Source organism: Leuciscus leuciscus (genome assembly GCF_965113295.1).
Source record: "Leuciscus leuciscus genome assembly, chromosome: 25".
Classification (NCBI taxonomy): Eukaryota; Metazoa; Chordata; class Actinopteri; order Cypriniformes; family Leuciscidae; genus Leuciscus; species Leuciscus leuciscus.
Genome location: NC_138724.1, coordinates 19202872 through 19226448, shown reverse-complemented (window position 1 = coordinate 19226448; position 23577 = coordinate 19202872). Strand labels below are relative to the sequence as shown.

The following is a 23577-nucleotide window of genomic DNA, read 5'->3' as shown; positions in this document are numbered from 1 at the left end:
ACAATTGCTAATTGTTAAAATCAGGAATTACATTTCCAATAATAAAAACGTGAATTCTTGATATCTTCAATGACGTCATCACTCGCAGAAATACGAATTCTTGACATCAAAAAATTATAAAACTCTTTCCACTCAAATCAATATTTCATGTCCATAGCTTTATTCATTTGTCAAGAAGCAATTTAATAAGATGGATAATCTACAATCTGATAGTCATTGTCACGAAATAAACCCCTTTTTGCCATAATGACCAGCTGACTGTACATTATCCCTTACTTCATGCTTACACTTACAAACTTATGCACTTTGACTCATCACAAAAATATTGTTGTATGTTTAATATGGATTATTCTTGGTGTGCTCCATGATGGCCATCAGGGCCAGCCAGGTCTCCTCAGCAGTCGGGACGATCTGATTGGCTGGCAGGATGAAACCATAGCGACCAGTGTCTCTCAGCTCAAAGGTGTAGGAGTACTTGATGCCCTGATCATAAGTCCAGTCAGTAGTGACTCCATCGGCTTGGTCTGAGAGCAAAAAGATTGTTAACAATGAGATTAATAGTCATTATGATATTAGATTAGATCTTTAGGTTCACTGGAAATGTACTTACAGATGGTAGTAATCATGCTGCCAAATGTATATTCAGTGTTATACAAAGACTTAAGTTCAGTGATGGCCTTTCTTGCGAGTTCATGCTGAAGGGACAATGCAGAATTGATTTGAACAGATCGAATATGTTAAAAGCATCAAAATCAGCATGTTTCTGTGACATACATACCAGTTCAGCCTGGTCTTTGGCAGGAGTTGCTGTGTATCCATGTGGATACAGGAGCATCTGGGAATAACTGTGGATGGATAAAAAGGCCTTGAGGTTGCCGTGAGATTTCACAAAGTCCACAATGGCCTTGACTTCTGACTCAGATTGAGCACTGGGTCCATGGTAAGTCTGAGAGCACGGGTTACTGCTGGCACCAGGACCTATAGACGAAAAACAGTATAATATAGTTGAAACAGTAGTATAAACAGTATATACATAGTTGAATATATTTAAATCAATCAGAATTAATATCCCAAACTTAATGCTACATCTCACCACCAAAGCCAGTGTCCCAGTTTCTGTTGGGATCAACTCCAACACAGCTGGAGCCAGGGTTCGGCTTTCTGGTTTTACGCCACATGCGGTCCTTAAACAACCAACCAATTGTATTCCACAAGAAAGAGGGCAAATTTCATTAAAATAGTTGTTCTGTTAAACCGAATGTGCATGTAATGTCTTCCAGGCATTAAACTCACACTGCTGTGGGTGTAGGCGAAACCATCAGGGTTGGTGACGATCTCCAAGAAGATATCATAGTTGTTAAGGATGTCGGTGAGGACGGGGTCACGTCCGTAGTCAGTCACGATCTACTCAACAGAAAATACACGGGTATAAATCTTTGATTCAGTTATGCTGTCATAGATTGTATTTCAGAATTTCAGATTACCTTCTTGGCAAACCAGATTCCGCTGGCCTGGGTGACCCATTCTCTGGAGTGGATGCCAGTGTCGATCCAGATACCTGGACGGTTCGCTCCAGTGCTGAACTGAGTGACAGGATATTAGTCATAATAAACAAATATTAATTTATCCTGACATTTATATTACTTACGCTGCATGCATCCTAATTAATACAAATTTACATTATACACCACATTGGAAATTGTAAAGCATGCATTTTTCTGCAAGTAGTCTAGCAGTGAAATAAAATTGCATCTTGATAATCACCTTATTAGCTTCTAGCTAAAATTATTATTATTATACCATTACTGGAATCATAGTATTATCATAGCTTGTGTGCAATATCTCATCTGAGATTTGGTACTTTGCAAGGTTCTTTTACCAGCATGATTTGTGACACACTAATCTTGCATGTAGATATACGCAAATCTCTATTAAATCCTGCTAGATGTAATTAAAGTTTCCAAAATAAGCATAAATAATATCATAAGATTGTTATTGATTGTGAGTCATGACCAACCTTTAGGACGTTCAAGGGGCGGCTCTCATAGCTCTGACCAATCACAATTTTGCTGACCATACTGTTTTCTGCCACAAGCATGTCCATGAAAGAGTAAATCTGCAAATGCATGGATGTATGTAAAGCTAGGTTCTGTAGGCTTATACACAATTTTTTTTTAACTGAAGTCATAAGCACATTTGATACAAACAATTTTAAAGTACAATAAAACATCATAGTTTCTATGAAAAGGCTGATATTGAAAGTTAAATGTCTTGTAAAGCTATTGAATTAAAGGTGCACCACTCACAGAGTTCAGGTCATGGTAGGTGGTGTAGACAAAATCATCGGTACTTCTCGGGAAGGCGCGAAATTTCACCATCTCGCGTTCCTCATCATCCAGCAAATCCTTATGTTACAGAAAGCCATCAGATAAGTAAGGATTTTTCAGCTTTTTGTTTGTTTGTTTGTTTTTTCGACCACAGCTTTGAAATAGTCCCACCTGAACATTCTCAATCATGACATTATACTGGATCTGATTGTATGCCAGGAACGCCCTGACAGCCTGGAGACTGTGAAAGGGGACACGAACATCCACAGGCAGGGACTCATGAACGGGCTCCATCCAGAAGTCCAGCTGAACACAGAAGAAAATATAGCATAATAAAGTAATTTATATTACATATAAACTATATAATAGTAATAAATATTACATTGTGCTGTCAAACCGATTAATTGCATCTAACAAAAGTTTGTAAATATATAATGTGTGTGTGTGTGTGTGTGTGTGTATGTATATATGCATATATATGTATACATGTATGTATCAGGTTTTCCCACTTACAAAGAATGCAGAAGTCTGTAATTTTTATCATAGGTACTCTTCAACTGTGAGGGACGGAATCTAAAACAAAAATCCAGAAAATCACATTGTATGATTTTTAAGTAAATTAAAAATGGCACCCAAATTAATTTGCATTTTATTGCATGACATAAGTATTTGATACATCAGAAAAGCAATGCTTGATGCTTGGTATAGAAACCTTTGTTTGCAATTACAGAGATCATACGTTTCCTGTAGTTCTTGACCAGGTTTGCACACACTGCAGGAGGGATTTTGGCCCACTCCTCATACAGACCTTCTCCAGATCCTTCAGGTTTCGGGGCTGTCGCTGGGCAATACGGACTTTCAGCTCCCTCCAAAGATTTTCTATTGGGTTCAGGTCTGGAGACTGGCTAGGCCACTCCAGGACCTTGAGATGCTTCTTACGGAGTCACTCCTTAGTTGCCCTGGCTGTGTGCTTCGGGTCATTGTCATGCTGGAAGACCCAGCCACGACCCATCTTCAATGCTCTTACTGAGGGAAGGAGGTTGTTGGCTATGTATCTCGCGATACATGGCCCCATCCATGCTCCCCTCAATACGGTGCAGTCGTCCTGTCCCCTTTGCAGAAAAGCATCCCAAAGAATGATGTTTCCACCTCCATGCTTCACGGTTGGGATGGTGTTCTTGGGGTTGTACTCCTTCTTCCTCCAAACACGGCGAGTGGAGTTTAGACCAAAAAGCTCTATTTCTGTCTCATCAGACCACATGACCTTCACCCATTCCTCCTCTGTATCATCCAGATGGTCATTGGCAAACTTCAGACGGGCCTGGACATGCGCTGACTTGAGCAGGAGGACCTTGCGTGCGCTGCAGGATTTTAATCCATTACGGCGTAGTGTGTTACTAGTGGTTTTCTTTGAGACTGTGGTCCCAGCTCTCTTCAGGTCATTGACCAGGTCCTGCCGTGTAGTTCTGGGCTGATCCCTCACCTTCCTCATGATCACTGATGCCCCACGAGGTGAGATCTTGCATGGTGCCCCAGACCGAGGGAGATTAATCGTCATCTTGAACTTCTTCCATTTTCTAATAATTGCGCCAACAGTTGTTGCCTTCTCACCAAGCTGCTTGCCTATTGCCCTGTAGCCCATCCCAGCCTTGTGCAGGTCTACAATTTTATCCCTGATGTCCTTACACAGCTCTCTGGTCTTGGCCATTGTGGAGAAGTTGGAGTCTGTTTGATTGAGTGTGTGGACTTTATAAGTCTTTTATACATGTAACAAGTTCAAACAGTTGCAGTTAACACAGGTAATGAGTGGAGAACAGGAGGGCTTCTTAAAGAATAACTAACAGGTCTGTGAGAGCCGGAATTCTTACTGGTTGGTAGGTGATCAAATACTTATGTCATGCAATAAAATACAAATTAATTATTTAAAAATCATACAATGTGATTTTCTGGATTTTTGTTTTAGATTTTGTCTCTCACAGTTGAAGTGTGCGTATGATCAAAATTACAGACCTCTACATGCTTTGTTAGTAGGAAAACCTGCAAAATCGGCAGTGTATCAAATACTTGTTCTCCCCACTGTATATATATATAAACATCACCTTTATCCCCAAAAATCTGAAACAATCAAATGATCTTTGGGCTTCACAAACACTTACCCAGAGTGTCTGTTCAGGGAGTTCCTTCAGGAGAGAAATCTGCTCTGCATCTTTTGCAGTGATCCGAAGAACCTGGTCTCTGTAGAAACATTTATACAATTTTCTTTAACTTCAATATTCAGAATAATGAATATAGTATTTTGCATGTTTTAGATAAATAGAACAGAAACTGGCACATTTGTATCTCTGTATTTCAGCTGTCGGTATGTCATATGACAATATGTTAACACATGTTTATTTATTACCTGGGAATTTTACAGCATAAAGTAAGGGATAGACTACTTGGAGACACAAGAGAACTCACCCCTCAAAAGTCACTTTGCCAAATATGGCCACAAAAAGAGCCGTTAGAACCAGTAACCCCTTCATCTTGCTGCTCGAAGTAGAGTTTCTCATAGTAAGCAACCCCTTTATATAGGCCTACTATCATGGTGGTGATTATGACTGGATTTGAGGAGCTAACAGGGTCAGGGCTCAGACAAACCTGCTGCTTTAGTTCTCACAACCTTATAAAACACTGATGGAGTTTAAATGGATGAGAACATTGCATCTGTTTTCTCTCCTGTTTCCTAATATAGCAACTTAAGGTTTATTGACAAGAAATCCATTGAAGTCCATGGTTCACTGACAAATGAGGTAAACTGCAAAGTCAGACTATAGTCACTACAGTTCACATTTTTTGATAATGCTCATGTGTTATTATGCCTTTTATGCAATCCTACTCATTTGTTTTCTGTGATGTTTTTGACGTTGTTTTGCGAATATTGCTGATGTAATATTTTGTAGAAATGATGAGAGTGAATTGATCCTTTTGTCTTTTGTTCTTCAGTCAGAATGGGTTTAAAATCATAAACAAATAATTAAGCTTTTTTTTGTGGCGACGCCAGTGAAAATGTTGATAGGGTGAGCACTGAATAAGTTGACTGATAAAGAGCAAATGTCTAAGTGTGTCAATAAAAAAGTTTTTAAATACATTTTTTATATCCATATTCAATTTTCTATTTATCTATTTTCATTTTTTGTTATATTTTAGCCTTTTTGCATTATAGAAATACCCCCTTTGCATGTGAATTATTTAATAACATAGTAATATTATTTAATAACATAATAATCAAAACAAAAAGCAGTTTAAAAAAGCAGTTGAAGGATAAAGTGAATAATTAAATTATTTATCTGACTCCAATATAATTAATCTGACCAAGATGTTATTTAACCTCTTATTCTTTAAAGGTAAAAGTCTTTCTTAGAACTGATAGGGAAACATCGGATTTAACCTGAACTTTAAGATAACGTCTAGGTTACAAATTCCCTGAAGGAGGGAATGGAGACGTTACGTCAGAATGACTGATGAATTGGGATCTCATCTGAGAGCCCAATCACCTTCGAGTGGTAACCGAACAAGCCAATGCACAGTGGCGAGTGAGATTTGCATCACAAGCCACTCTCCGCTTCTGGGTATATAATGGCGCTTTTCCACTGCATGGTACGGTACGGCTCGGTTCGGTACGGCACGCTTTGGCGCTTTTCCACTGCATGGTACGGTACGGCTCAGTTCGGTACGGCTCACTTATGGCGCATTTCCACTGCATGGTACAGTACGGCTCGGTTCAGTACGGCTCACTTATGGCGCATTTCCACTGCATGGTACGGTACGGTACGGCTCGCTTCGGCTCGCTTTAAATGGTACCACCTCTGTTGAGGTTCCAAGCGTACCGTACCGATACTAAAATGTGACGTGAAAACACTGCAGATCACTGACTGGTCAGACAGAATCATCACTACCAGCGTCATTGTATTTACAACACGAGACACTAAACCTGCTAGATTTAAATAGCCAGTAGACAACAGCCAACGCTGTAGCGCCTGTTTTAAAAGTATTTGCTTCAAAAAAAGAGTATAAACTTCAAAAAAGAAATGGCTGAATCGTGGTCACTGGACGAGGTGCAGACGTTCCTCTCGTTGGTTGCCGAGGAGCGGATGGGGAAACACGGAATGAAAAATTCGCATTTAATATGATGATGTCATGGCAGTAGAGACGGCAACTATAACGATCAGTCCCACCCACTTTGAAGCGGTACTAACTGCAGTGGAAAAGCAACCGAGCTAAAGTGAACTGAACCGTGCCGTACCGAGTCGAGTCGTACCACGCAGTGGAAAAGCGAAGCGAGCCGAACCGTTCCGTGCCGAGTCGAACCGTACCGAGCCGAACCGAGCCGTACCATGCAGTGGAAAAGCGCCATAAGGCAGCATGCAAAGTCTCACATTAATTTTTCCGCTGAGGACATTGTCCCGGTCGTACCAGCAGAGGTAACGGAGTTGTGGCGACAAGATGTAATGTCCTTCAGTAAACGGGGGTTACATTAGTAACCTAGACGTTCCCTATCAGTCAGTCACGTTCGACATTACAACAGAACGACTGACAATTTGGGATTCCCATGGAAGACACCACAACTGCTGCCCCTGTCACGTTGTGGGTTTTGTGTCTTGTTCCTTGTTCTTGTCTGTCGTATAATTCCCTGCTTGTCATGTGATCCTGCCATGTGTCTTGTCCCATGTTCAACTGTTCCCCGTTATGTTGATTAGTCTTCCCAGGTGTTTCAGTTTAACCACACCCCCTTGTTATCTTGTTTAGCTTGTTTTCCCTGTGTATATAACCCTGTCTGTTTTAGTATGTGTTACGGAGTCCTTGTTTTGTTCACACCACTTCAGTTCCCTGTATTCCAGTTTGTTTTCTGTTCTTGGATTGATTTTTGGATTTTGACCTTTTTTTGCATGGAAGACTACGATTTGGATTACCCTAAATAAAAGAACTTACACTGCATTTGGATCTTGCCTGTTCCTTGTGTGGATCGTGACAGCCCCTTCCAGTGCCCCAAGTATAGCCGCCTGTTGAGGCGGAAGAAAGGACAGGACTTTGCACGGACAATGTCAATCACTTACGTTCCATTTGAACAGGTCCCCTACGGAGACCATATCCTATCCGTAGGGAGGTAACATGTGGAGTTACACACATGGGCTAACCGAAGGGTAGTGCTACATATGGAAGATCTCTGTGGTAGATCCTGCTTTGTGCAGGGGTGTAGTCAATGCCGTTACAGAGATGGCAGATGGCACCTGAGGAGCAGAATAAGCGCTCATATCCCATCCTCAGAGGGCAATGGCGCAGCAAGCGAGACAGAGAGTTAAACTTCTAGCATATTTTACATTTACATTTATGCATTTGGCAGACGCTTTTATCCAAAGCGATTTACATTGCATTTCAAGGTACACATTTACATTCTTATCAGTTCTTGCTTTCCCTGGGAATCGAACCAATGACCTTGGCGTTGCCTACTGCTCTAGTGTTTGAGCTACAGGAAGGCTATATTATCTGTTTGTACCCAACACATGGGAAAACACCATCTCCACTCAGAGATTGTAGAATCTTGTGAATGTGTTAGGCACCATCAGAGAGGCACCATTCTCCAAGACCCAGGAGGAAGCAATACTCCGAGTCGAGTAAGCTCTCACCCGAGAGGGCACAGCTTGTCTTGGGATTGTGTAAGAAAAATATTCATATTTAAAACTTTATAAAGTAAATTAACTAGCTTCCAGTCAAACGGACATACGGATTCCACTAGTAAAGTGTACAAGTGTAAAGCGCAACTTATGCAAGTAATGCGACGTAGGCTACTGCTGATATTTACACTACGCCATGACGCACTACGCTACTTCTGACTTCATAAGTTGCGTATTAGGGGCAAGTAGACTGCGTTTGGTAGAATTTTAGTTTGTAACGTGATAATTATTAATATTTTTTCTTACACAAACTCATTGCTTTGCTTCAGATGGCCTTTATTAACCCCCGGTATTGTGTGAAGTTCGTTTATGATGGATAGATGCACGTTTTTGAGCTTAAATCTGTTGGTTGCAACTTGCAATCCACTGCCATTATAAAACTTGGAAGAGCCAGCGTATTTTTTTAATATAACCGATTTTATTAAAGAAGAAAGTCTTACACCTAGGATGGCTTGTAAATCATAGGGTAACTTTCACTACACTGTAAAAAGTGATTGGTAACTTAACTTAAAAAAAAGGTGAGGAAACCAGTTGCCTTAAATTTATTAAGAGAATAAACTTCATGCGTAATTGAAAAAAATAAGTTATGTGGACTTGTCAAGTTCACATAACTTAAGTTTTTCAATTTCACATGAAGTTTATACTTAATTTTAAGGCAACAGGTTTCCTCACTTTTTTAAAAGTTTAGTCAACTTATCACATTAAACATTGTAACAGACTATTATTCAGTGGCCTAATAATTTTTAATATTCACTATCTAATATTCACTGTCGTTCTTGGCTTGCAACGCTGTAGCCTATATCAGACCTCTTTTAAGCGCCGCAACTATGGCAAGCCTGATATCAACAATTCAATTATCAGTATAGTTAAAATGATAATTCTTGATATCAGGAATGGTATTTTTACACTAGTAACAATTGCTAATTTTTTTAAAATCAGGAATTACATTATAAAAACATGAATTCTTGATATCTTCAATGATGTCATCACTCGCAGAAATACAAATTATTGACATCCAAATTTTTCTTCAAGAGAAAGTAGTAGCCTTTATTGTCACTTAGTCACAAGTACCAGCGAAATACAGGTAAGATTATAAAACACTTTCCACTCAAATCAATATTTAATGTCCATAGCTTTATTCATTTGTCAAGAAGCAATGTAATAAGATGGATAATCTACAATCTGATAGTCATTATCGTGAAATAAATCCTTTTTTTTTTTGCCATAATGACCAGCTGACCAATGGCGATTCTAGGGGGTGGCCTGGGGTGGCCGGTGCCACCCCTGAAAGCTCATTGGCCACCCCTGCGGCCACCCCAGATCTGATAGGTCAAGTTCGTCAACACAAGAAACGAGAAATGTTGTCAATCAGTGATGACAGCTGATCAACTGATTTAGGGCCAGTTTCACATTTTTAACTAACACAGGAACGGTCGTACTGAGACTGTGAGAGCTGATTTCTGCTCAGCGGACGTTTGGCCATGCAGGTCTGATGACCCATGAGATAAGAGCACGCGCGCTGCACGGTGCACCTGCTGCTGCTGGTCCGTGAAACAAGAGGACGTCACACAGTTGCAACAATACAACAACGATAAAAACGCTGGAATCAGTCGATTGAGAGGTATGGTCGGGACCCAACGCAACAGAGTGCGGCACGGGAATATAGATCTGATGGCCGAGTGCTGGCGCGGGCGGTAATGCACTCGTGTGTCGATTCGCGGGAGTCGGGACTCCCGCAAAATAGAATGATCTATAAATTGAACAAATAAAAACGAATAAATTGTCATTCATCTGTTGCACAAAAGCAACAAGAACAACTAAAACAAAATAGAAACTATTTACAGGCCAGAGTCTCTATTTATAACATGTTTGCAGCGTTGAACAATGTAACCAATCACAGACATATGTGTTGATTTCTTGAACGCAATGGCCAATCAGATGCATTTAAGATAGAATCCCCTCACCGCTCAAAATGGACTTTTTGTTCAGTGCTGAATTCTGCATACTGGCAAATCATCTATTATATCAAACAAAGTGTAGATAATATGAAAGATTAATTATGCTGCCAGTTTCATTGATAATAACAGAGATTTGTGAGATGGCGATGAACTGAGATGTCAGCTTTTTAGGAATTATTAAGTGAGAAATCCGTCCCGCGCAGGTCTCTAATGTAGACTTTAAAAACAAACCACTAACATTATATTTACATTAACAGTAGCCTAGGCTGCAATCTAGTGTATGTAAACCTTTTTGCAGATAAACACAAATGCATTTTCGGACAAGTTAATGGCCAAGTTAATTGAGTAAATAATATCCCCCACTATGGCAATTAATAACAGACTATAGTAAACACATTTCCTAAATAGGCCTGTGACTATATCTTACATTTTATGAAATAGTACCATTATTTAAAAATAAAGTTTGCACTTTGTTACTATTATTAAAATCCTCTATTTCCTCTAATCTAGATCCAACTCCTCCCACCTTACATATAAGAGTTTAAAGGTTTACATAACATTACTTTATAGTATATATGGCCACCCCACTCTAGTTTTGTGTCCCATCTTGGCCACCCCAGTAAAAATGTCCTGGATACGCCACTGCAGCTGACTGCACATTATCCCTTACTTCATGCTTACACTTACTAACTTATGCACTTTGACTCATCAAAAAAATATTGTATGTTTAATATGGATTATTCTTGGTGTGCTCCATGATGGCCATCAGGGCCAGCCAGGTCTCCTCAGCAGTCGGGACGATCTGATTGGCTGGCAGGATGAAACCATAGCGACCAGTGTCTCTCAGCTCAAAGGTGTAGGAGTACTTGATGCCCTGATCGTAAGTCCAGTCAACAGTGACTCCATCGGCTTGGTCTGAGAACAGAGAGTTTCTTAGCAATGAGATTAATAGTCATTATGATATTGACAAGATTATAGCTTTAGGTTCACTGGAAATGTACTTACAGATTGTAGTTATGATGCTGCCAAATGTATATGCAGTGTTATACAAAGACTTCAGTTCAGTGATGGCCTTTCTTGCAAGGTCATGCTGTGAAGGGACAATACAGAATTTATTTGAACAGATCGAATATGTTAAAAGCATCAAAATCAGCATGTTTCCACTTCATACATACCAGTTCAGCCTGGTCCTTGGCAGGAGTCGCTGTGTATCCATGTGGATACAGGAGCATCTGGGAATAGCTGTGAATGGACAAAAAGGCCTTGAGGTTGCCGTGAGATTTCACAAAGTCCACAATGGCCTTGACTTCTGACTCAGAATGAGCACCGGGTCCATGGTAAGTCTGAGAGCACGGGTTACTGCTGGCACCAGGACCTATTGATGAAAAACAGCACAAAGATTGAATATAATTTGAATATTTAAATCAATCAGAAGAACCAATATCCCAAACTTAATGCTACATCTCACCACCAAAGCCAGCGTCCCAGTTTCTGTTGGGATCAACTCCAACACAGCTGGAGCCAGGGTTCGGCTTTCTGGTTTTACGCCACATGCGATCCTTAACCAATCAACCAATTGGATTTCATAAGAAAGAGGGCAAATTTCATTAAAATAGTTGTTCTGTTAAACCGAATTTGCATGTAACGTCTTCCATACTTCAAACTCACACTGCTGTGGGTGTAGGCGAAACCATCAGGGTTGGTGACGATCTCCAAGAAGATATCATAGTTGTTAAGGATGTCGGTGAGGACGGGGTCACGTCCGTAGTCAGTCACGATCTACTCAACAGAAAATACACGGGTATAAATCTTTGATTCAGTTATGTTGTCGTAGATTGTATTTCAGAATTTCAGATTACCTTCTTGGCAAACCAGATTCCGCTGGCCTGGGTGACCCATTCTCTGGAGTGGATGCCAGTGTCGATCCAGATACCTGGACGGTTCGCTCCAGTGCTGAACTGAGTGACAGGATATTAGTCATAATGAACAAATGGAAATATTGCTTATTAGCATCTAGCTAAAATTATTATGCTAAAAATCATTACTGGAATTGTAGCATCCAACTGGTTATCATAGCTTGTGTGCAATATTCGCTGATAAATGATGAACAATATGGACATATGGCATACTTAATGGACTGAAAATTTGGTATTTTGCAAGGTATTATCAGCATACTATGATTTGGGACACATACTGGCATATACAGTAGATATAAGCAAATTGGGGTCTAATAACTTATTTCCATCTCTATTAAATCATGCCATACGTAATAACTAACATTACAGTTTCCTAATAGTAAAATAAGCTTAAAGATTATCATAAGATTGTTATTGATTGTTAATATTGACCAACCTTCAGGACGTTCAAAGGGCGGCTCTCATAGCTCTTACCAATCACAATTTTACTGACCAGATTACTGTTTTCTGCCACAAGCATGTCCATGAAAGAGTAAATCTGCAAACAGTATGGTGAAGATTAAATGCATGGATGTATGTAAAGCTAGGTTCTGTAGGCTTATACACAAAAAATGTAACTGAAGTCATAAACAAATTTGATACAAACAATTTTAAAGTACAATAAAACATCATAGTTTATTTGAAAAGGCTGATGTTGAAAGTTCAATGTCTTGTAAAGCTATTGAATTAAAGTTGCACCACTCACAGAGTTCAGGTCATGGTAGGTGGTGTAGACAAAATCATCGGTACTTCTCGGGAAGGCGCGAAATTTCACCATCTCGCGTTCCTCATCATCCAGCAAATCCTTATGTTACAGAAAGCCATCAAATAAGTATTTTTCAACTTTTTGTTTGTTTGTTTTTTCGACCACAGCTTTGAAATAGTCCCACCTGAACATTCTCAATCATGACATTATACTGGATCTGATTGTATGCCAGGAACGCCCTGACAGCCTGGAGACTGTGAAAGGGGACACGAACATCCACAGGCAGGGACTCATGAACGGGCTCCATCCAGAAGTCCAGCTGAACACAGAAGAAAATATGGGGTACTACGTTATATTACATAATATGAGTATAATTGTAATCTATATATAATAGTAATAAATATTACAAAATCGCATCTAACAAAAGTTTGTAAATATATAATATGTGTGTGTGTATATACACATCACCTTTATCCCAAAAAATCTGAAACAATCAAATGATCTATGGGCTTCACAAACACTTACCCCGAGTGTCTGTTCAGGGAGTTCCTTCAGGAGAGAAATCTGCTCTGCATCTTTTGCAGTGATCCGAAGAACCTGGTCTCTTTAGAAACATTTATACAATTTCTTTAGCCTCAATATTCAGAATAATGAATATAGTATTTTGCATGTTTTGGATAAATAGAACAGAAACTGGCACATAAGGAAGTCAGAGTTTGTATCTCTGTATTTCAGCTGTCGGTATAGGACAATATATTAACACATGTTTATTTATTAACTGGGAATTTGACAGCTTAAAGTAAGGGATAGACTACTTGGAGACACAAGAGAACTCACCCCTCAAAAGTCACTTTGCCAAATATGGCCACAAAAAGAGCCGTTAGAACCAGTAACCCCTTCATCTTGCTGCTCGAAGTAGAGTTTCTCATAGTAAGCAACCCCTTTATATAGGCCTACTATCATGGTGGTGATTATGACTGGATTCGAGGAGCTCACAGGGTCAGGGCTCAGACAAACCTGCTGCTTTAGTTCTCACAACCTTATAAAACACTGATGATGGAGTTTAAATGGATGAGAACAATTGCATCTGTTTTCTCTCCTGTTTCCTAATATAGCAACTTAAGGTTTATTGACAAGAAACCCATTGAAGTCCATGGTTCACTCAAATGAGTTAAACTGCAAATTCAGACTATAGTCACTACAGTTCATATGTTTTGATAATGCTCATGTGTTATTATGCCATTTATGCAAACCTACTCATTTGTTTTCTGTGATGTTTTTGACACTGTTTTGCGAATATTGCTGATGTAATATTTTGTAGAAATGATGAGAGTGAATTGATCCTTTTGTCTTTTGTTCTTCAGTCAGAATGGGTTTAAAATCATAAACAAATAATTAAGCTTTTTTTTGTGGCGACGCCAGTGAAAATGTTGATAGGGTGAGCACTGAATAAGTTGACTGATAAAGAGCAAATGTCTAAGTGTGTCAATCAAAAAGTTTGTAAAAAAAATGTTTATATCCATTTTCCCCGTTAAAGTTCAATTTTCTATTTATCTATTTTATTTTTTCTTATATTTTAGCCTTTTTACATTATAGAAATACCCCCTTTGCATGTGAATTGAGCTATTATTTAATAACATAATAATCAAAACAAAAAGCAGTTTAAAAAAGCAGTTGAAGGATAAAGTGAATAATTCAATTATTTATCTGACTCCAATATAATTAATCTGACCGAGTTGTTATTTAACCTCTCATTCTTTAAAGGTAAAAGTCTTTCTTAGAACTGATAGGGAAACATCGGATTTAACCTGAACTTTAAGATAACGTCTAGGTTACAAATTCCCTGAAGGAGGGAATGGAGACGTTACGTCAGAATGACTGATGAATTGGGTCGTCTGGCCCGAATTGAAAGTACGGCTACAGATCGGTGTGATTTGCACTCGATGTGTGCCGCGGTGCCATGCCTATCACGGGACCCGATTGTGAAGCCAGTGCTGAAGCGGTCTCATATGAAGCAATCCGAGCAGCGTGACCGCAGCTGTGGATGCCCTATGCCCCAGGAACCTCTGAAACAGTTTCAGTGGAACTGCTGTCCTGCCCTTGAACAAATTCAAGCAGTTGAACTGACAAATTTCATGTTGACAGAGTCCAACTCCGTACAGAGAAAAGAGATTATCTGCACGGGGAGAATTTTCTCTTTTCCCAAAGTGGCTTAAGTGCCTGAGCACCAGGTCCCTGTGTTCGCATAACTGATCTTGTGACTGGGCCAGAATGAGCCATTCTTCAAGATAGTTGAGGATGCGAATGCCCGCCTCCTTCAATGGGGTAAGGGCAACCTTTGCTATCTTTGTGAAGACACGGGGCGACAGGGACAGCCCGAAGGGGAGCACCTTGTACTGATATGGCCGCCCCTCGAACGCAAAGTTCAGAAACGGTCTGTGTTGAGATGAATGTATGCATCCTTCAGGTCGATCGCTGCGAACCAATCTTGGTGGCGAATTTCTGGATTCAGGATTTCTGTATCAGCATCTTGAACGGAAGCTTGTGAAGGGCCCGATTAAAGACGTGCAGATCCAAGATCGGCTGAAACCCACCACCTTTCTTCGGTAAAATGAAGTATGGGCTGTAAAACCCTGACTTCATATCGGCTGGAGGGACCGGCTCTATCACGTCCTTCGCCAATAGGACTGCGATCTCCGCACACAGGACAGGAGCATACTTGTCTGCCACTGAGGTACACCGGATGCTGCTGAGCCTGGGGGGCCACCAGGCGAACTGAATCGCATAGCCGAGTCTGATCATCCGAATGACCCAGCGAGACAGGCTGGTAAGCACTAGCCAGGTTTCCAGGCACCTTTCAAGGTGGACCATGTAATGCACCTCGGAATGCACAGGGTCCTGATGTGGAGGCCATGAGTGTGGGGGCACACTTGTCTGGCTCCACGGTTCCCGTGAGGGAGAGGCTCGAGACGTATGAGAAGGCGATCTTCCTGCAGGGAGATCGACATTGTGGCCTGGGTGAAGGCAGCTGCTGTGGCCATGATGAGAACTTACAGGCTTTGGATGGGAGACGCTGACGACCCCACCAGATGGCAGCATTATGCAGGCACAACTGCACCGCAACTGCACGCTCCTGGGGGATCTCCATGTACCCTTTGGCCGCACCCCGCCATCGAGGGTAGTCAGTGTGGGTGCATGACTCATCAACGAATGCCAGCTAAGCATGATTATGGCCCAGACACGTGAGGCAGAGATCATGGCTGTCAGACGGGCAAGGAAACAACAGCATCCAGAAACACACAGGTGGAATGACATCTCTAAAAAGACACAACTTTACACACGTGTTTACTTTTTTGGGGAAACTGCTCTTTAGATGTTGAAGTACCCAGGGGAACCGCTGCTGCACTTAACCGTGCACACACTCGCGACCTCTGCTGGAACATCACACCATCACACCAACACAGGAACAGGTACAGGATCCCTCTTGTTCTGCTACTCTGGAACGATGTTTGAAGAGCAGATTGAAACAATGTCCGCTCGGCTCCAAAGCGAAAGCTTAATGTGAGTGTTTGCATGCTGCTTTATATACCCGGAAGCGGGCAGTGGCTTGCAATGCAAATCTCAATCGCCAATGTGCATTGGCCTGTTCGGTTACTACTTGAAGGGGATTGGGCTCTCAGGTGAGCGTTAAACGTGACTGACTGATAGGGAACGTAAGTTACAATCACTTTAGCTTTCAACATTATCAGGTAAAAGGAAAGAAGGAAAGAGTTCCACCAATATTCGCTCAAATATAGTCTGATTAAATACTCCACATATATTTGCGGACAGATTCATAAATCTGAAATCTTATTGGGCCCCTGTTTAAAATAAACGCCTGTTTCAAACTTTCGGATCCTTTGGAGGAATTTAAAGATCAGCAGGAAAATCTCAATGCCCATTTTACTTTTATATCACTAGTTTTTCTAGGAATGACATTTTTTTCCTTCTTCCCATTATTCTGATTTATAACAGGCATTATAAATATGGGTGGTCATGTTTTGATGCATCTGGATGATGTCACAATGTTGCGTGAATTCAAAACATTATTTTTGCTTTTTGGCTTAATAAATGTATGGCGTTCTTTTAATGCCACATAAGTGCTCTTTTTGGACTGGGGAGGAAGTTTTGAGCTCTTTTACTGCAAAAAAAAATTAATTGTAATGAGATGTAAAAATTATTTTTACATTATGGCCTATAACCAATAAATGGTCTATATTAAAATTATATACTCTTTTGTCTAAATAAATTAAAACACTAAAAACTAAATAAACTGTTAATAAACTAAATTTAGGCATCACAATTTTATAATGTACAGTATGAAAAAATGGATATTCATTTAGAGATTTGATAAAAGAGTACATTTAATAGTGTTATTAAACTGTTAGTGTTTTTAAAGATGAACTTTAAGATAGCCTTACATGATGGTAAATATAGGCTAATCTAAATGTAAAAATAGAGGAAATCAGCATTAATTAAATATCCAATATTAACCAATACTGATACATTTAAAAAAAATCTCTAATAACGTCTGATACATTATATGGTACAGATATATCAGTGTCCAGAAGCTTTTCAGGGCTGAACAATGTACATCAAAGCAACATCCATAAGATGGTGATTTTTATGTAGTTTTTATTAACACTCTTTTATTCAACACATAAAAGAAATATTGTTGTATGTTTAATATGGATTATTCTTGGTGTGCTCCATGATGGCCATCAGGGCCAGCCAGGTCTCCTGAGCAGTCGGGACGATCTGATTGGCTGGCAGGATGAAACCATAGCGACCAGTGTCTCTCAGCTCAAAGGTGTAGGAGTACTTGATGCCCTGATCGTAAGTCCAGTCAATAGTGCCTCCACTGGCTTGGTCTGAGAACAAAACAGAGATTGTTAGCAGGGTAATTGTGATGCAAAACTAAAATGAAGTGACTCTTATTAAACTTACAGATGGTGGTAATGATGCTTCCATATCTGTAGCTAGTGTTATACAATGACTGCAGCTCAGAGATGGCCTTTCTGGCGAGCTCATGCTGAAGAGACAATACAGAATTCATATTAAATGTTGTTAAATATATCTAAAATAGTGTGTTTCCACATGCATACCAGTTCAGCCTGGTCCTTGGCAGGAGTGCGTGTGTATCCGTATGGGTACAGGAGCATCTGGGAATAGCTGTGGATGGACACAAAGGCCTTGATTTTGCCGTGAGATTTCACAAAGTCCACAATGGCCTTGACTTCTGACTCAGAATGAGCACTGGGTCCACGGTAAGTCTCAGTGCATGGGCTATTGCTGGATCCACCACCTATAGATGAAAAACAGACAATTACAAGAATATATTAAACACTATTTAAATCTTTACAGCCCCTTAAAAGTTACAAGTAACACTTTATTTCTGTAATACACTTTAGACATTATATTAACTAAGTAACTTTGCAGCCAACTACATATTCTACTAACGCTAACTTAACAGTCTATGTACTGTATGCTCTAATGAGAGTTAGCTGACATGTAGTTGCAAAGTTACTTATAGTTAGTAGAATGTCTAAAGTGGATTATCGAAATAAAGTGTAACCAAGTTACATTTTAAAGTTGGTCTGCTTCAGTGGTCTACCAGCACTCGTCAATGTCAAAATAATTGAGATGGCCAATCAAATTAAAGAAGGCAGGCAGACCCCCCACCTACCCCAAGACATGGGCCTTAAAGTACATCTTCAATGATGAAAGCATCTCACCTCCAAAGCCAGCATCCCAGTTTCTGTTGGGATCAACTCCAACACAGCTGGAGCCAGGGTTCGGCTTTCTGGTTTTACGCCACATGCGGTCCTTAAACAACCAACCAACCAATTGGATTCCACAAGAAAGAAAGCAAATTTCATGAGAATATTGTTCTGTTAAACCAAATGTGCATGTAATATCTTCCAGACATCAAACTCACTCTGCTGTGGGTGTAGGCATAACCATCAGGGTTGGTGACGATCTCCAAGAAGATATCATAGTTGTTAAGGATGTCGGTGAGGACGGGGTCACGTCCATAGTCAGTCACGATCTACTCAACAGAAAATACACAGGTATAAATCTTTGATTCAGTTATGCTGTCATAGATTGTATTTCAGAATTTCAGATTACCTTCTTGGCAAACCAGATTCCGCTGGCCTGGGTGACCCATTCTCTGGAGTGGATGCCAGTGTCAATCCAGAGACCTGGACGGTTCGCTCCAGTGCTGAACTGAGTGACAGGATATTAGTCATAATGAACAAATGGAAATATCATGTATCCTGACATTTATATTACTTATGCTGCATGCATCCCAAATCTTTAATACAAATTTACATTATACACCACAATGGAAATTGTAAAGCATGCATTTTTCACCAAGTAGTCTAGCAGTGAAATAAAATTGCATCTTGATATCACCTTATTAGCATCTATAGCTAAAATTGTTATACTAAAAATCATTATTAGTTTAATGAAATCTTAGCATAATCATAGGTTGTGTGCACTATTCGCCGATAAATGATGAACAATGCATACTTCATGGACTCACTTCACCTGAGATTTGGTATTTTACAAGGTACTATTATCAGCATACTATGATTTAGGACACACTAATCTGGCATATAAGCAAATTGGGATGTAATAACGTATCTCTATCTCTATTAAATCCTGCCATACGTAATAGGTCAAGTTTCCTAATAGTAAAATAAGCATAAATAATATCACAAGATTGTTATTGATTGTGAATCGTGACCAACCTTCAGGACGTTCAAGGGGCGGCTCTCATAGCTCTGACCAATCACAATTTTGCTGACCATACTGTTTTCTGCCACGAGCATGTCCATGAAAGAGTAAATCTGCAAATAGTATGGTGAAGATCAAATGCATGGATGTATGTAAAGCTAGGTTCTGTAGGCTTATACAAAAAATTTTTTAACTGAAGTCATACATTTTATACAAACAATTTTCAAGTACAATAAAACATCATATAGTTTCTATGAAAAGGCTGATGTTGAAAGTTCAATGTCTTGTAAAGCTATTGAATTAAAGGTGCACCACTCACAGAGTTCAGGTCATGGTAGGTGGTGTAGACAAAATCATCGGTACTTCTCGGGAAGGCGCGAAATTTCACCATCTCACGTTCCTCATCATCCAGCAAATCCTTATGTTACAGAAAACCATCAAATAAGTAAGGATTTTTCAACTTTTTGTTTGTTTTTTCGACCACAGCTTTGAAATAGTCCCACCTGAACATCCTCAATCATGACATTATACTGGATCTGATTGTATGCCAGGAACGCCCTGACAGCCTGGAGACTGTGAAAGGGAACACGAACATCCACAGGCAGGGACTCATGAACGGGCTCCATCCAGAAGTCCAGCTGAACACAAATGAAAATATAGTACTACGTTATATTACATAATATGAGTATAATTTGAATCTATATATAATAGTAATATATATATATAGCCGTGCGATATGGCTGTATATCAGCATGGTTGTGATTCGGCCGTAGTGCCGTAAGTAATCCCATCATGCTGATACAGCCGTATCGCACTGCTACTCATGTGATATTGCTGACTAACCATAACTATGCTATTAAGTTAAAAAAAGAGTTAATTATTTGACTAATTATAGCCTATTGTATCTGCTAGCATATGACCTACCAATAAGTGGTGGTAATTGCTTTTGTCCTTCGCCATCATCTGCTTCTTTAACTAGGACTGTGTTCAAATAAATTTGACCAACGTTCCCTTTTATTTTTGGGCTATTTTTCTCATTTGAGATACACTTTCATATTCTGGAGACATTACTGTGACATCAACTTGTCCATTACTGGGAATTCAACATGAGTATGTCAGGGGAGTTAAATACAGGCCAATCATTGAACGTTTTCAGAAACTGTAAGTAATGCTTGACATTTATATTGGATTTCAGCAGGACTTGACATTAACTTTGACATTGACTTTTTTGCTCTCCACTGTGGCTAGTGGTTTTCCAAAGTTTGGCCATTTTCACTGGCCACAATTTTAAGATTGATACCAAGGGGAAAAACTGCCATAAAGATATTTGGCAGCAGGTATATTAGGCTGCGGTCACTTTAAGACATGGCGCACTGACCAATCATACTGTTACACATGCGTTTTCTTTCTCAACTGTTTACATTGACTTGAGCGCTGAACGGGTGCTGGCGGTCTGGAGCTCAATCTCCAAAAACGTCTAAACAAATTGTCAGATTCATATATAAGTCGCATATTTTTGAGTCCTAAATAACTATATTCTTACTTTAAAAAAAACTCTTAAAACTACATACCTTAACACAACAACAGTAGTAATTGTAAAATTATTATGGTTTGCTCATCCGCCATGACATTCTCTGTGAGAAATGTTGCAAGCGGATATAAATGGTGAAGCAGTTCCCTTTGTGATACTGGAAGAATATGGCATGGCTGGAAAAGGCTCTCAGCCAATATGATTCTAGAACCAGAGAGAACTGTTATATGTGTGTATATATATATATATACACAAACTAGTGCTGTCAATCGATTAAACATTTTTATTAATCGCACATTTTCCTGTAATTAATTGTGATTAGTCGCACCTAACGATAAAGATTTACTATATATAAAGATTTAGGTTTTGAATGGCCTTTCTAAAGTTCCCACCTCAATAAAAAGCTGCGAGCGAGCGCATACAGGTAGGACACATCTGCTTCTAATAGGCTACAATATTAAAAAGCTATCTTTGTGGGCAAACGTGTCACCTTCGCCTTAAGGCTTGGAATTTTAAGGGGAATCGGATAGGCCTATACGTGTTTAGACATAGGTCGAATGTCCAGATGTCGGATATATATCTGATTTAAAAACACATTTGGAAGTTGCTCAGATCGGATGCGAAAAAATCTGAGCCCATGCGTATTTTTGTGTTTACACATGTGCAACAAATTCCGATCTGCATCAGATGTATTGTAGCTTTTATTGTTATTAATAACATTATATAGGCTAAACTGTAATACTGTCAATATATATATAATGCTGTCAATATAACACTACAATATGATATCACGTTTATTTATTAACCTGAATTTGAAAGCATTTGCATAAATAAGAGCGTGATCATATATTGTAACACTAGCCAAAGGATGACGGGAAAAAATGGATGCTACGTTAAAGGGATACTCCACTTTTTTTGGAAATAGGCTCATTTTACAACTCCCCCAGAGTTAAACAGTTGAGTTTTGCCGTTTTCGAATCCATTCAGCCGATCTCCGGGTCTGGCGGTACCACTTTTAGCATAGCTTAGCATAGATCACTGAATCGGACAAGACCATTAGCATCTCTCTCAAAAAAATGACCAAAGAGTTTCGATATTTTTCCTATTTAAAACTTGACTCTTCTGTAGTTACATCGTGTACTAACACCGACGGAAAATGAAAACTTGCGATTTTCTAGGCTGATATGGCTAGGAACTACTCTCATTCGCACCATGAGTGCAGCAGGCGTAATGATATGACACAGCGCCTGCAAATAGGTCTAATAGGTTAGACAAACTTAGTCCCGGTCACGTTGGAAGTTACCGAGCTGGGGACTATTTTCAGGCACTGCGTCATATCATTACGCCTGCTGGAGCCATGGTGCGGCAGCAAAGTTTCTTGATTATTACGTTAAAAATGTGCGTTAACGCGTTAATTTGACAGCCCACAGCATTTATATATAGGCCTACAGTATATATAATGGTATTGAAATTAATAACAATAAAAGCTAATAATGATGATAGTGTAAGTAGCACAATAAAATATATATTTACAATAATATACAATAAATATTAGGCTATATATTAATAATAATTTATAATATATTAATATAAACTTAAACTATCATTTAGCAGATAATGGTATTCAAACAATGCTGATCACAGATACAAATCTACAGTCACCGTTATCCCAACAAATCTGAAACAATCAAATGATCTTTGGGCTTCACAAACACTTACCCCGAGTGTCTGTTCGGAGAGTTCCTTCAGGAGAGAAATCTGCTTTGCATCTTTTGCAGTGATCCGAAGAACCTGGTCTCTGTAGAAACATTTATACAATTTCTTTAGCTTCAATATTCAGAATAATGAATATAGTATTTTGCATGTTTTATATAAATAAAATGAAAACTGGCACATGGAAGTCACAGTTTGTTTCACTGTATTTCAGCTGTTAGTATATCATAGGAGAATATGATAACACATTTATTTATTAACCGGGAATTTGACAGCATAAAGTAAGGGATAGGCTACTTGGAGACACAAGAGAACTCACCCCTCAAAAGTCACTTTGCCAAATACGGCCACAAAAAGAGCCGTTAGAACCAGTAACCCCTTCATCTTGCTGCTTGAAGTAGAGTTTCTCATAGTAAGCAACCCCTTTATATAGGCCTACTATCATGGTGGTGATTATGACTGGATTTGAGGAGCTAACAGGGTCAGGGCTCAGACAAACCTGCTGCTTTAGTTCTCACAACCTGATAAAACACTGATGAAGGGATGAGAGCATTGCATCTGTTTTCTCTCCTGTTTCTAAATATAGCAAGTCAGGGTTTATTGACAAGAAACCAAGTTGCTGTACTTTTTTCAAGTCCATGGTTCATTGTCAAATGAGGAGGTAAACTGGAAATTCAGTCTATCACTACAGTTCATATTTTACGACAATCTACATATTTGTATGTCTTTTATGCAATTTGTTTTCTGTGATATTTTGATGTTATTTTGCAGATAATGCTAATGTAAGTTTTTGTAGAAATTATGAGAGTGATGTGATCATTGGAAGCATCAATCATGGGTTTGAAATTATGAAGTTTTGTGTGTGTGTGTGTGTGTGTGTGTGTGTGTGTGTG

General features: G+C 39.4%; 3 protein-coding genes across 3 annotated transcripts; all 3 read right to left on the bottom strand.

Annotated features, from left to right (window-relative positions):
- Nucleotides 1–137: 137 nt before the first annotated feature.
- LOC309490398 (carboxypeptidase A1-like) lies at nt 138–4895 on the bottom strand. Its single transcript, XM_082159540.1, has 11 exons — nt 4788–4895; nt 4484–4562; nt 2499–2633; nt 2307–2405; nt 2018–2116; nt 1485–1583; nt 1294–1404; nt 1094–1184; nt 779–978; nt 611–695; nt 138–524 (listed from the first exon to the last, which is right to left on the bottom strand). Exons 1-11 carry the CDS (start codon nt 4877–4879, stop codon nt 337–339), a joined length of 1278 nt encoding a protein of 425 aa, XP_082015666.1. The 5' UTR covers nt 4880–4895; the 3' UTR covers nt 138–336.
- Nucleotides 4896–9154: 4259 nt separating this feature from the next.
- On the bottom strand, nt 9155–13608 carry LOC309490397 (carboxypeptidase A1-like). Its single transcript, XM_082159539.1, has 12 exons — nt 13498–13608; nt 13186–13264; nt 12845–12979; nt 12661–12759; nt 12352–12453; nt 11859–11957; nt 11668–11778; nt 11468–11558; nt 11175–11374; nt 11005–11089; nt 10653–10914; nt 9155–9281 (listed from the first exon to the last, which is right to left on the bottom strand). Exons 1-11 carry the CDS (start codon nt 13587–13589, stop codon nt 10727–10729), a joined length of 1281 nt encoding a protein of 426 aa, XP_082015665.1. The 5' UTR covers nt 13590–13608; the 3' UTR covers nt 9155–9281; nt 10653–10726.
- Nucleotides 13609–17317: 3709 nt separating this feature from the next.
- On the bottom strand, nt 17318–23105 carry LOC309490327 (carboxypeptidase A1-like). The gene is made up of 11 exons (XM_082159431.1): nt 23004–23105; nt 22691–22769; nt 19944–20078; nt 19760–19858; nt 19455–19553; nt 18829–18927; nt 18638–18748; nt 18435–18525; nt 17805–18004; nt 17647–17731; nt 17318–17570 (listed from the first exon to the last, which is right to left on the bottom strand). The coding sequence occupies exons 1-11, from the start codon at nt 23093–23095 to the stop codon at nt 17383–17385; spliced, it is 1278 nt and encodes a 425-aa protein (XP_082015557.1). The 5' UTR covers nt 23096–23105; the 3' UTR covers nt 17318–17382.
- Nucleotides 23106–23577: the final 472 nt, after the last annotated feature.

Bases quoted from the DNA above. Each gene is read 5' to 3' on its own strand.
- LOC309490398 (XM_082159540.1), bottom strand. From the start codon at position 4,879: ATGAGAAACTCTACTTCGAGCAGCAAGATGAAGGGGTTACTGGTTCTA. The intron at 2,117-2,306 runs GTGAGTGGTGCA...ATGCATTTGCAG, and splicing joins CCTACCATGACCTGAACTCT to ATTTACTCTTTCATGGACAT. The intron at 525-610 runs GTAAGTACATTT...TTTTGCTCTCAG, and splicing joins CAGCATGATTACTACCATCT to ACCAAGCCGATGGAGTCACT.
- LOC309490397 (XM_082159539.1), bottom strand. From the start codon at position 13,589: ATGAGAAACTCTACTTCGAGCAGCAAGATGAAGGGGTTACTGGTTCTA. The intron at 12,980-13,185 runs GTAAGTGTTTGT...TTCTGTGTTCAG, and splicing joins TCCCTGAACAGACACTCGGG to CTGGACTTCTGGATGGAGCC. The intron at 11,958-12,351 runs GTTGGTCAATAT...CCTGTCACTCAG, and splicing joins GCCCTTTGAACGTCCTGAAG to TTCAGCACTGGAGCGAACCG.
- LOC309490327 (XM_082159431.1), bottom strand. From the start codon at position 23,095: ATGAGAAACTCTACTTCAAGCAGCAAGATGAAGGGGTTACTGGTTCTA. The intron at 20,079-22,690 runs GTAAGTGTTTGT...ATTTGTGTTCAG, and splicing joins TCTCCGAACAGACACTCGGG to CTGGACTTCTGGATGGAGCC. The intron at 18,749-18,828 runs GTAATCTGAAAT...TCTGTTGAGTAG, and splicing joins GAATCTGGTTTGCCAAGAAG to ATCGTGACTGACTATGGACG.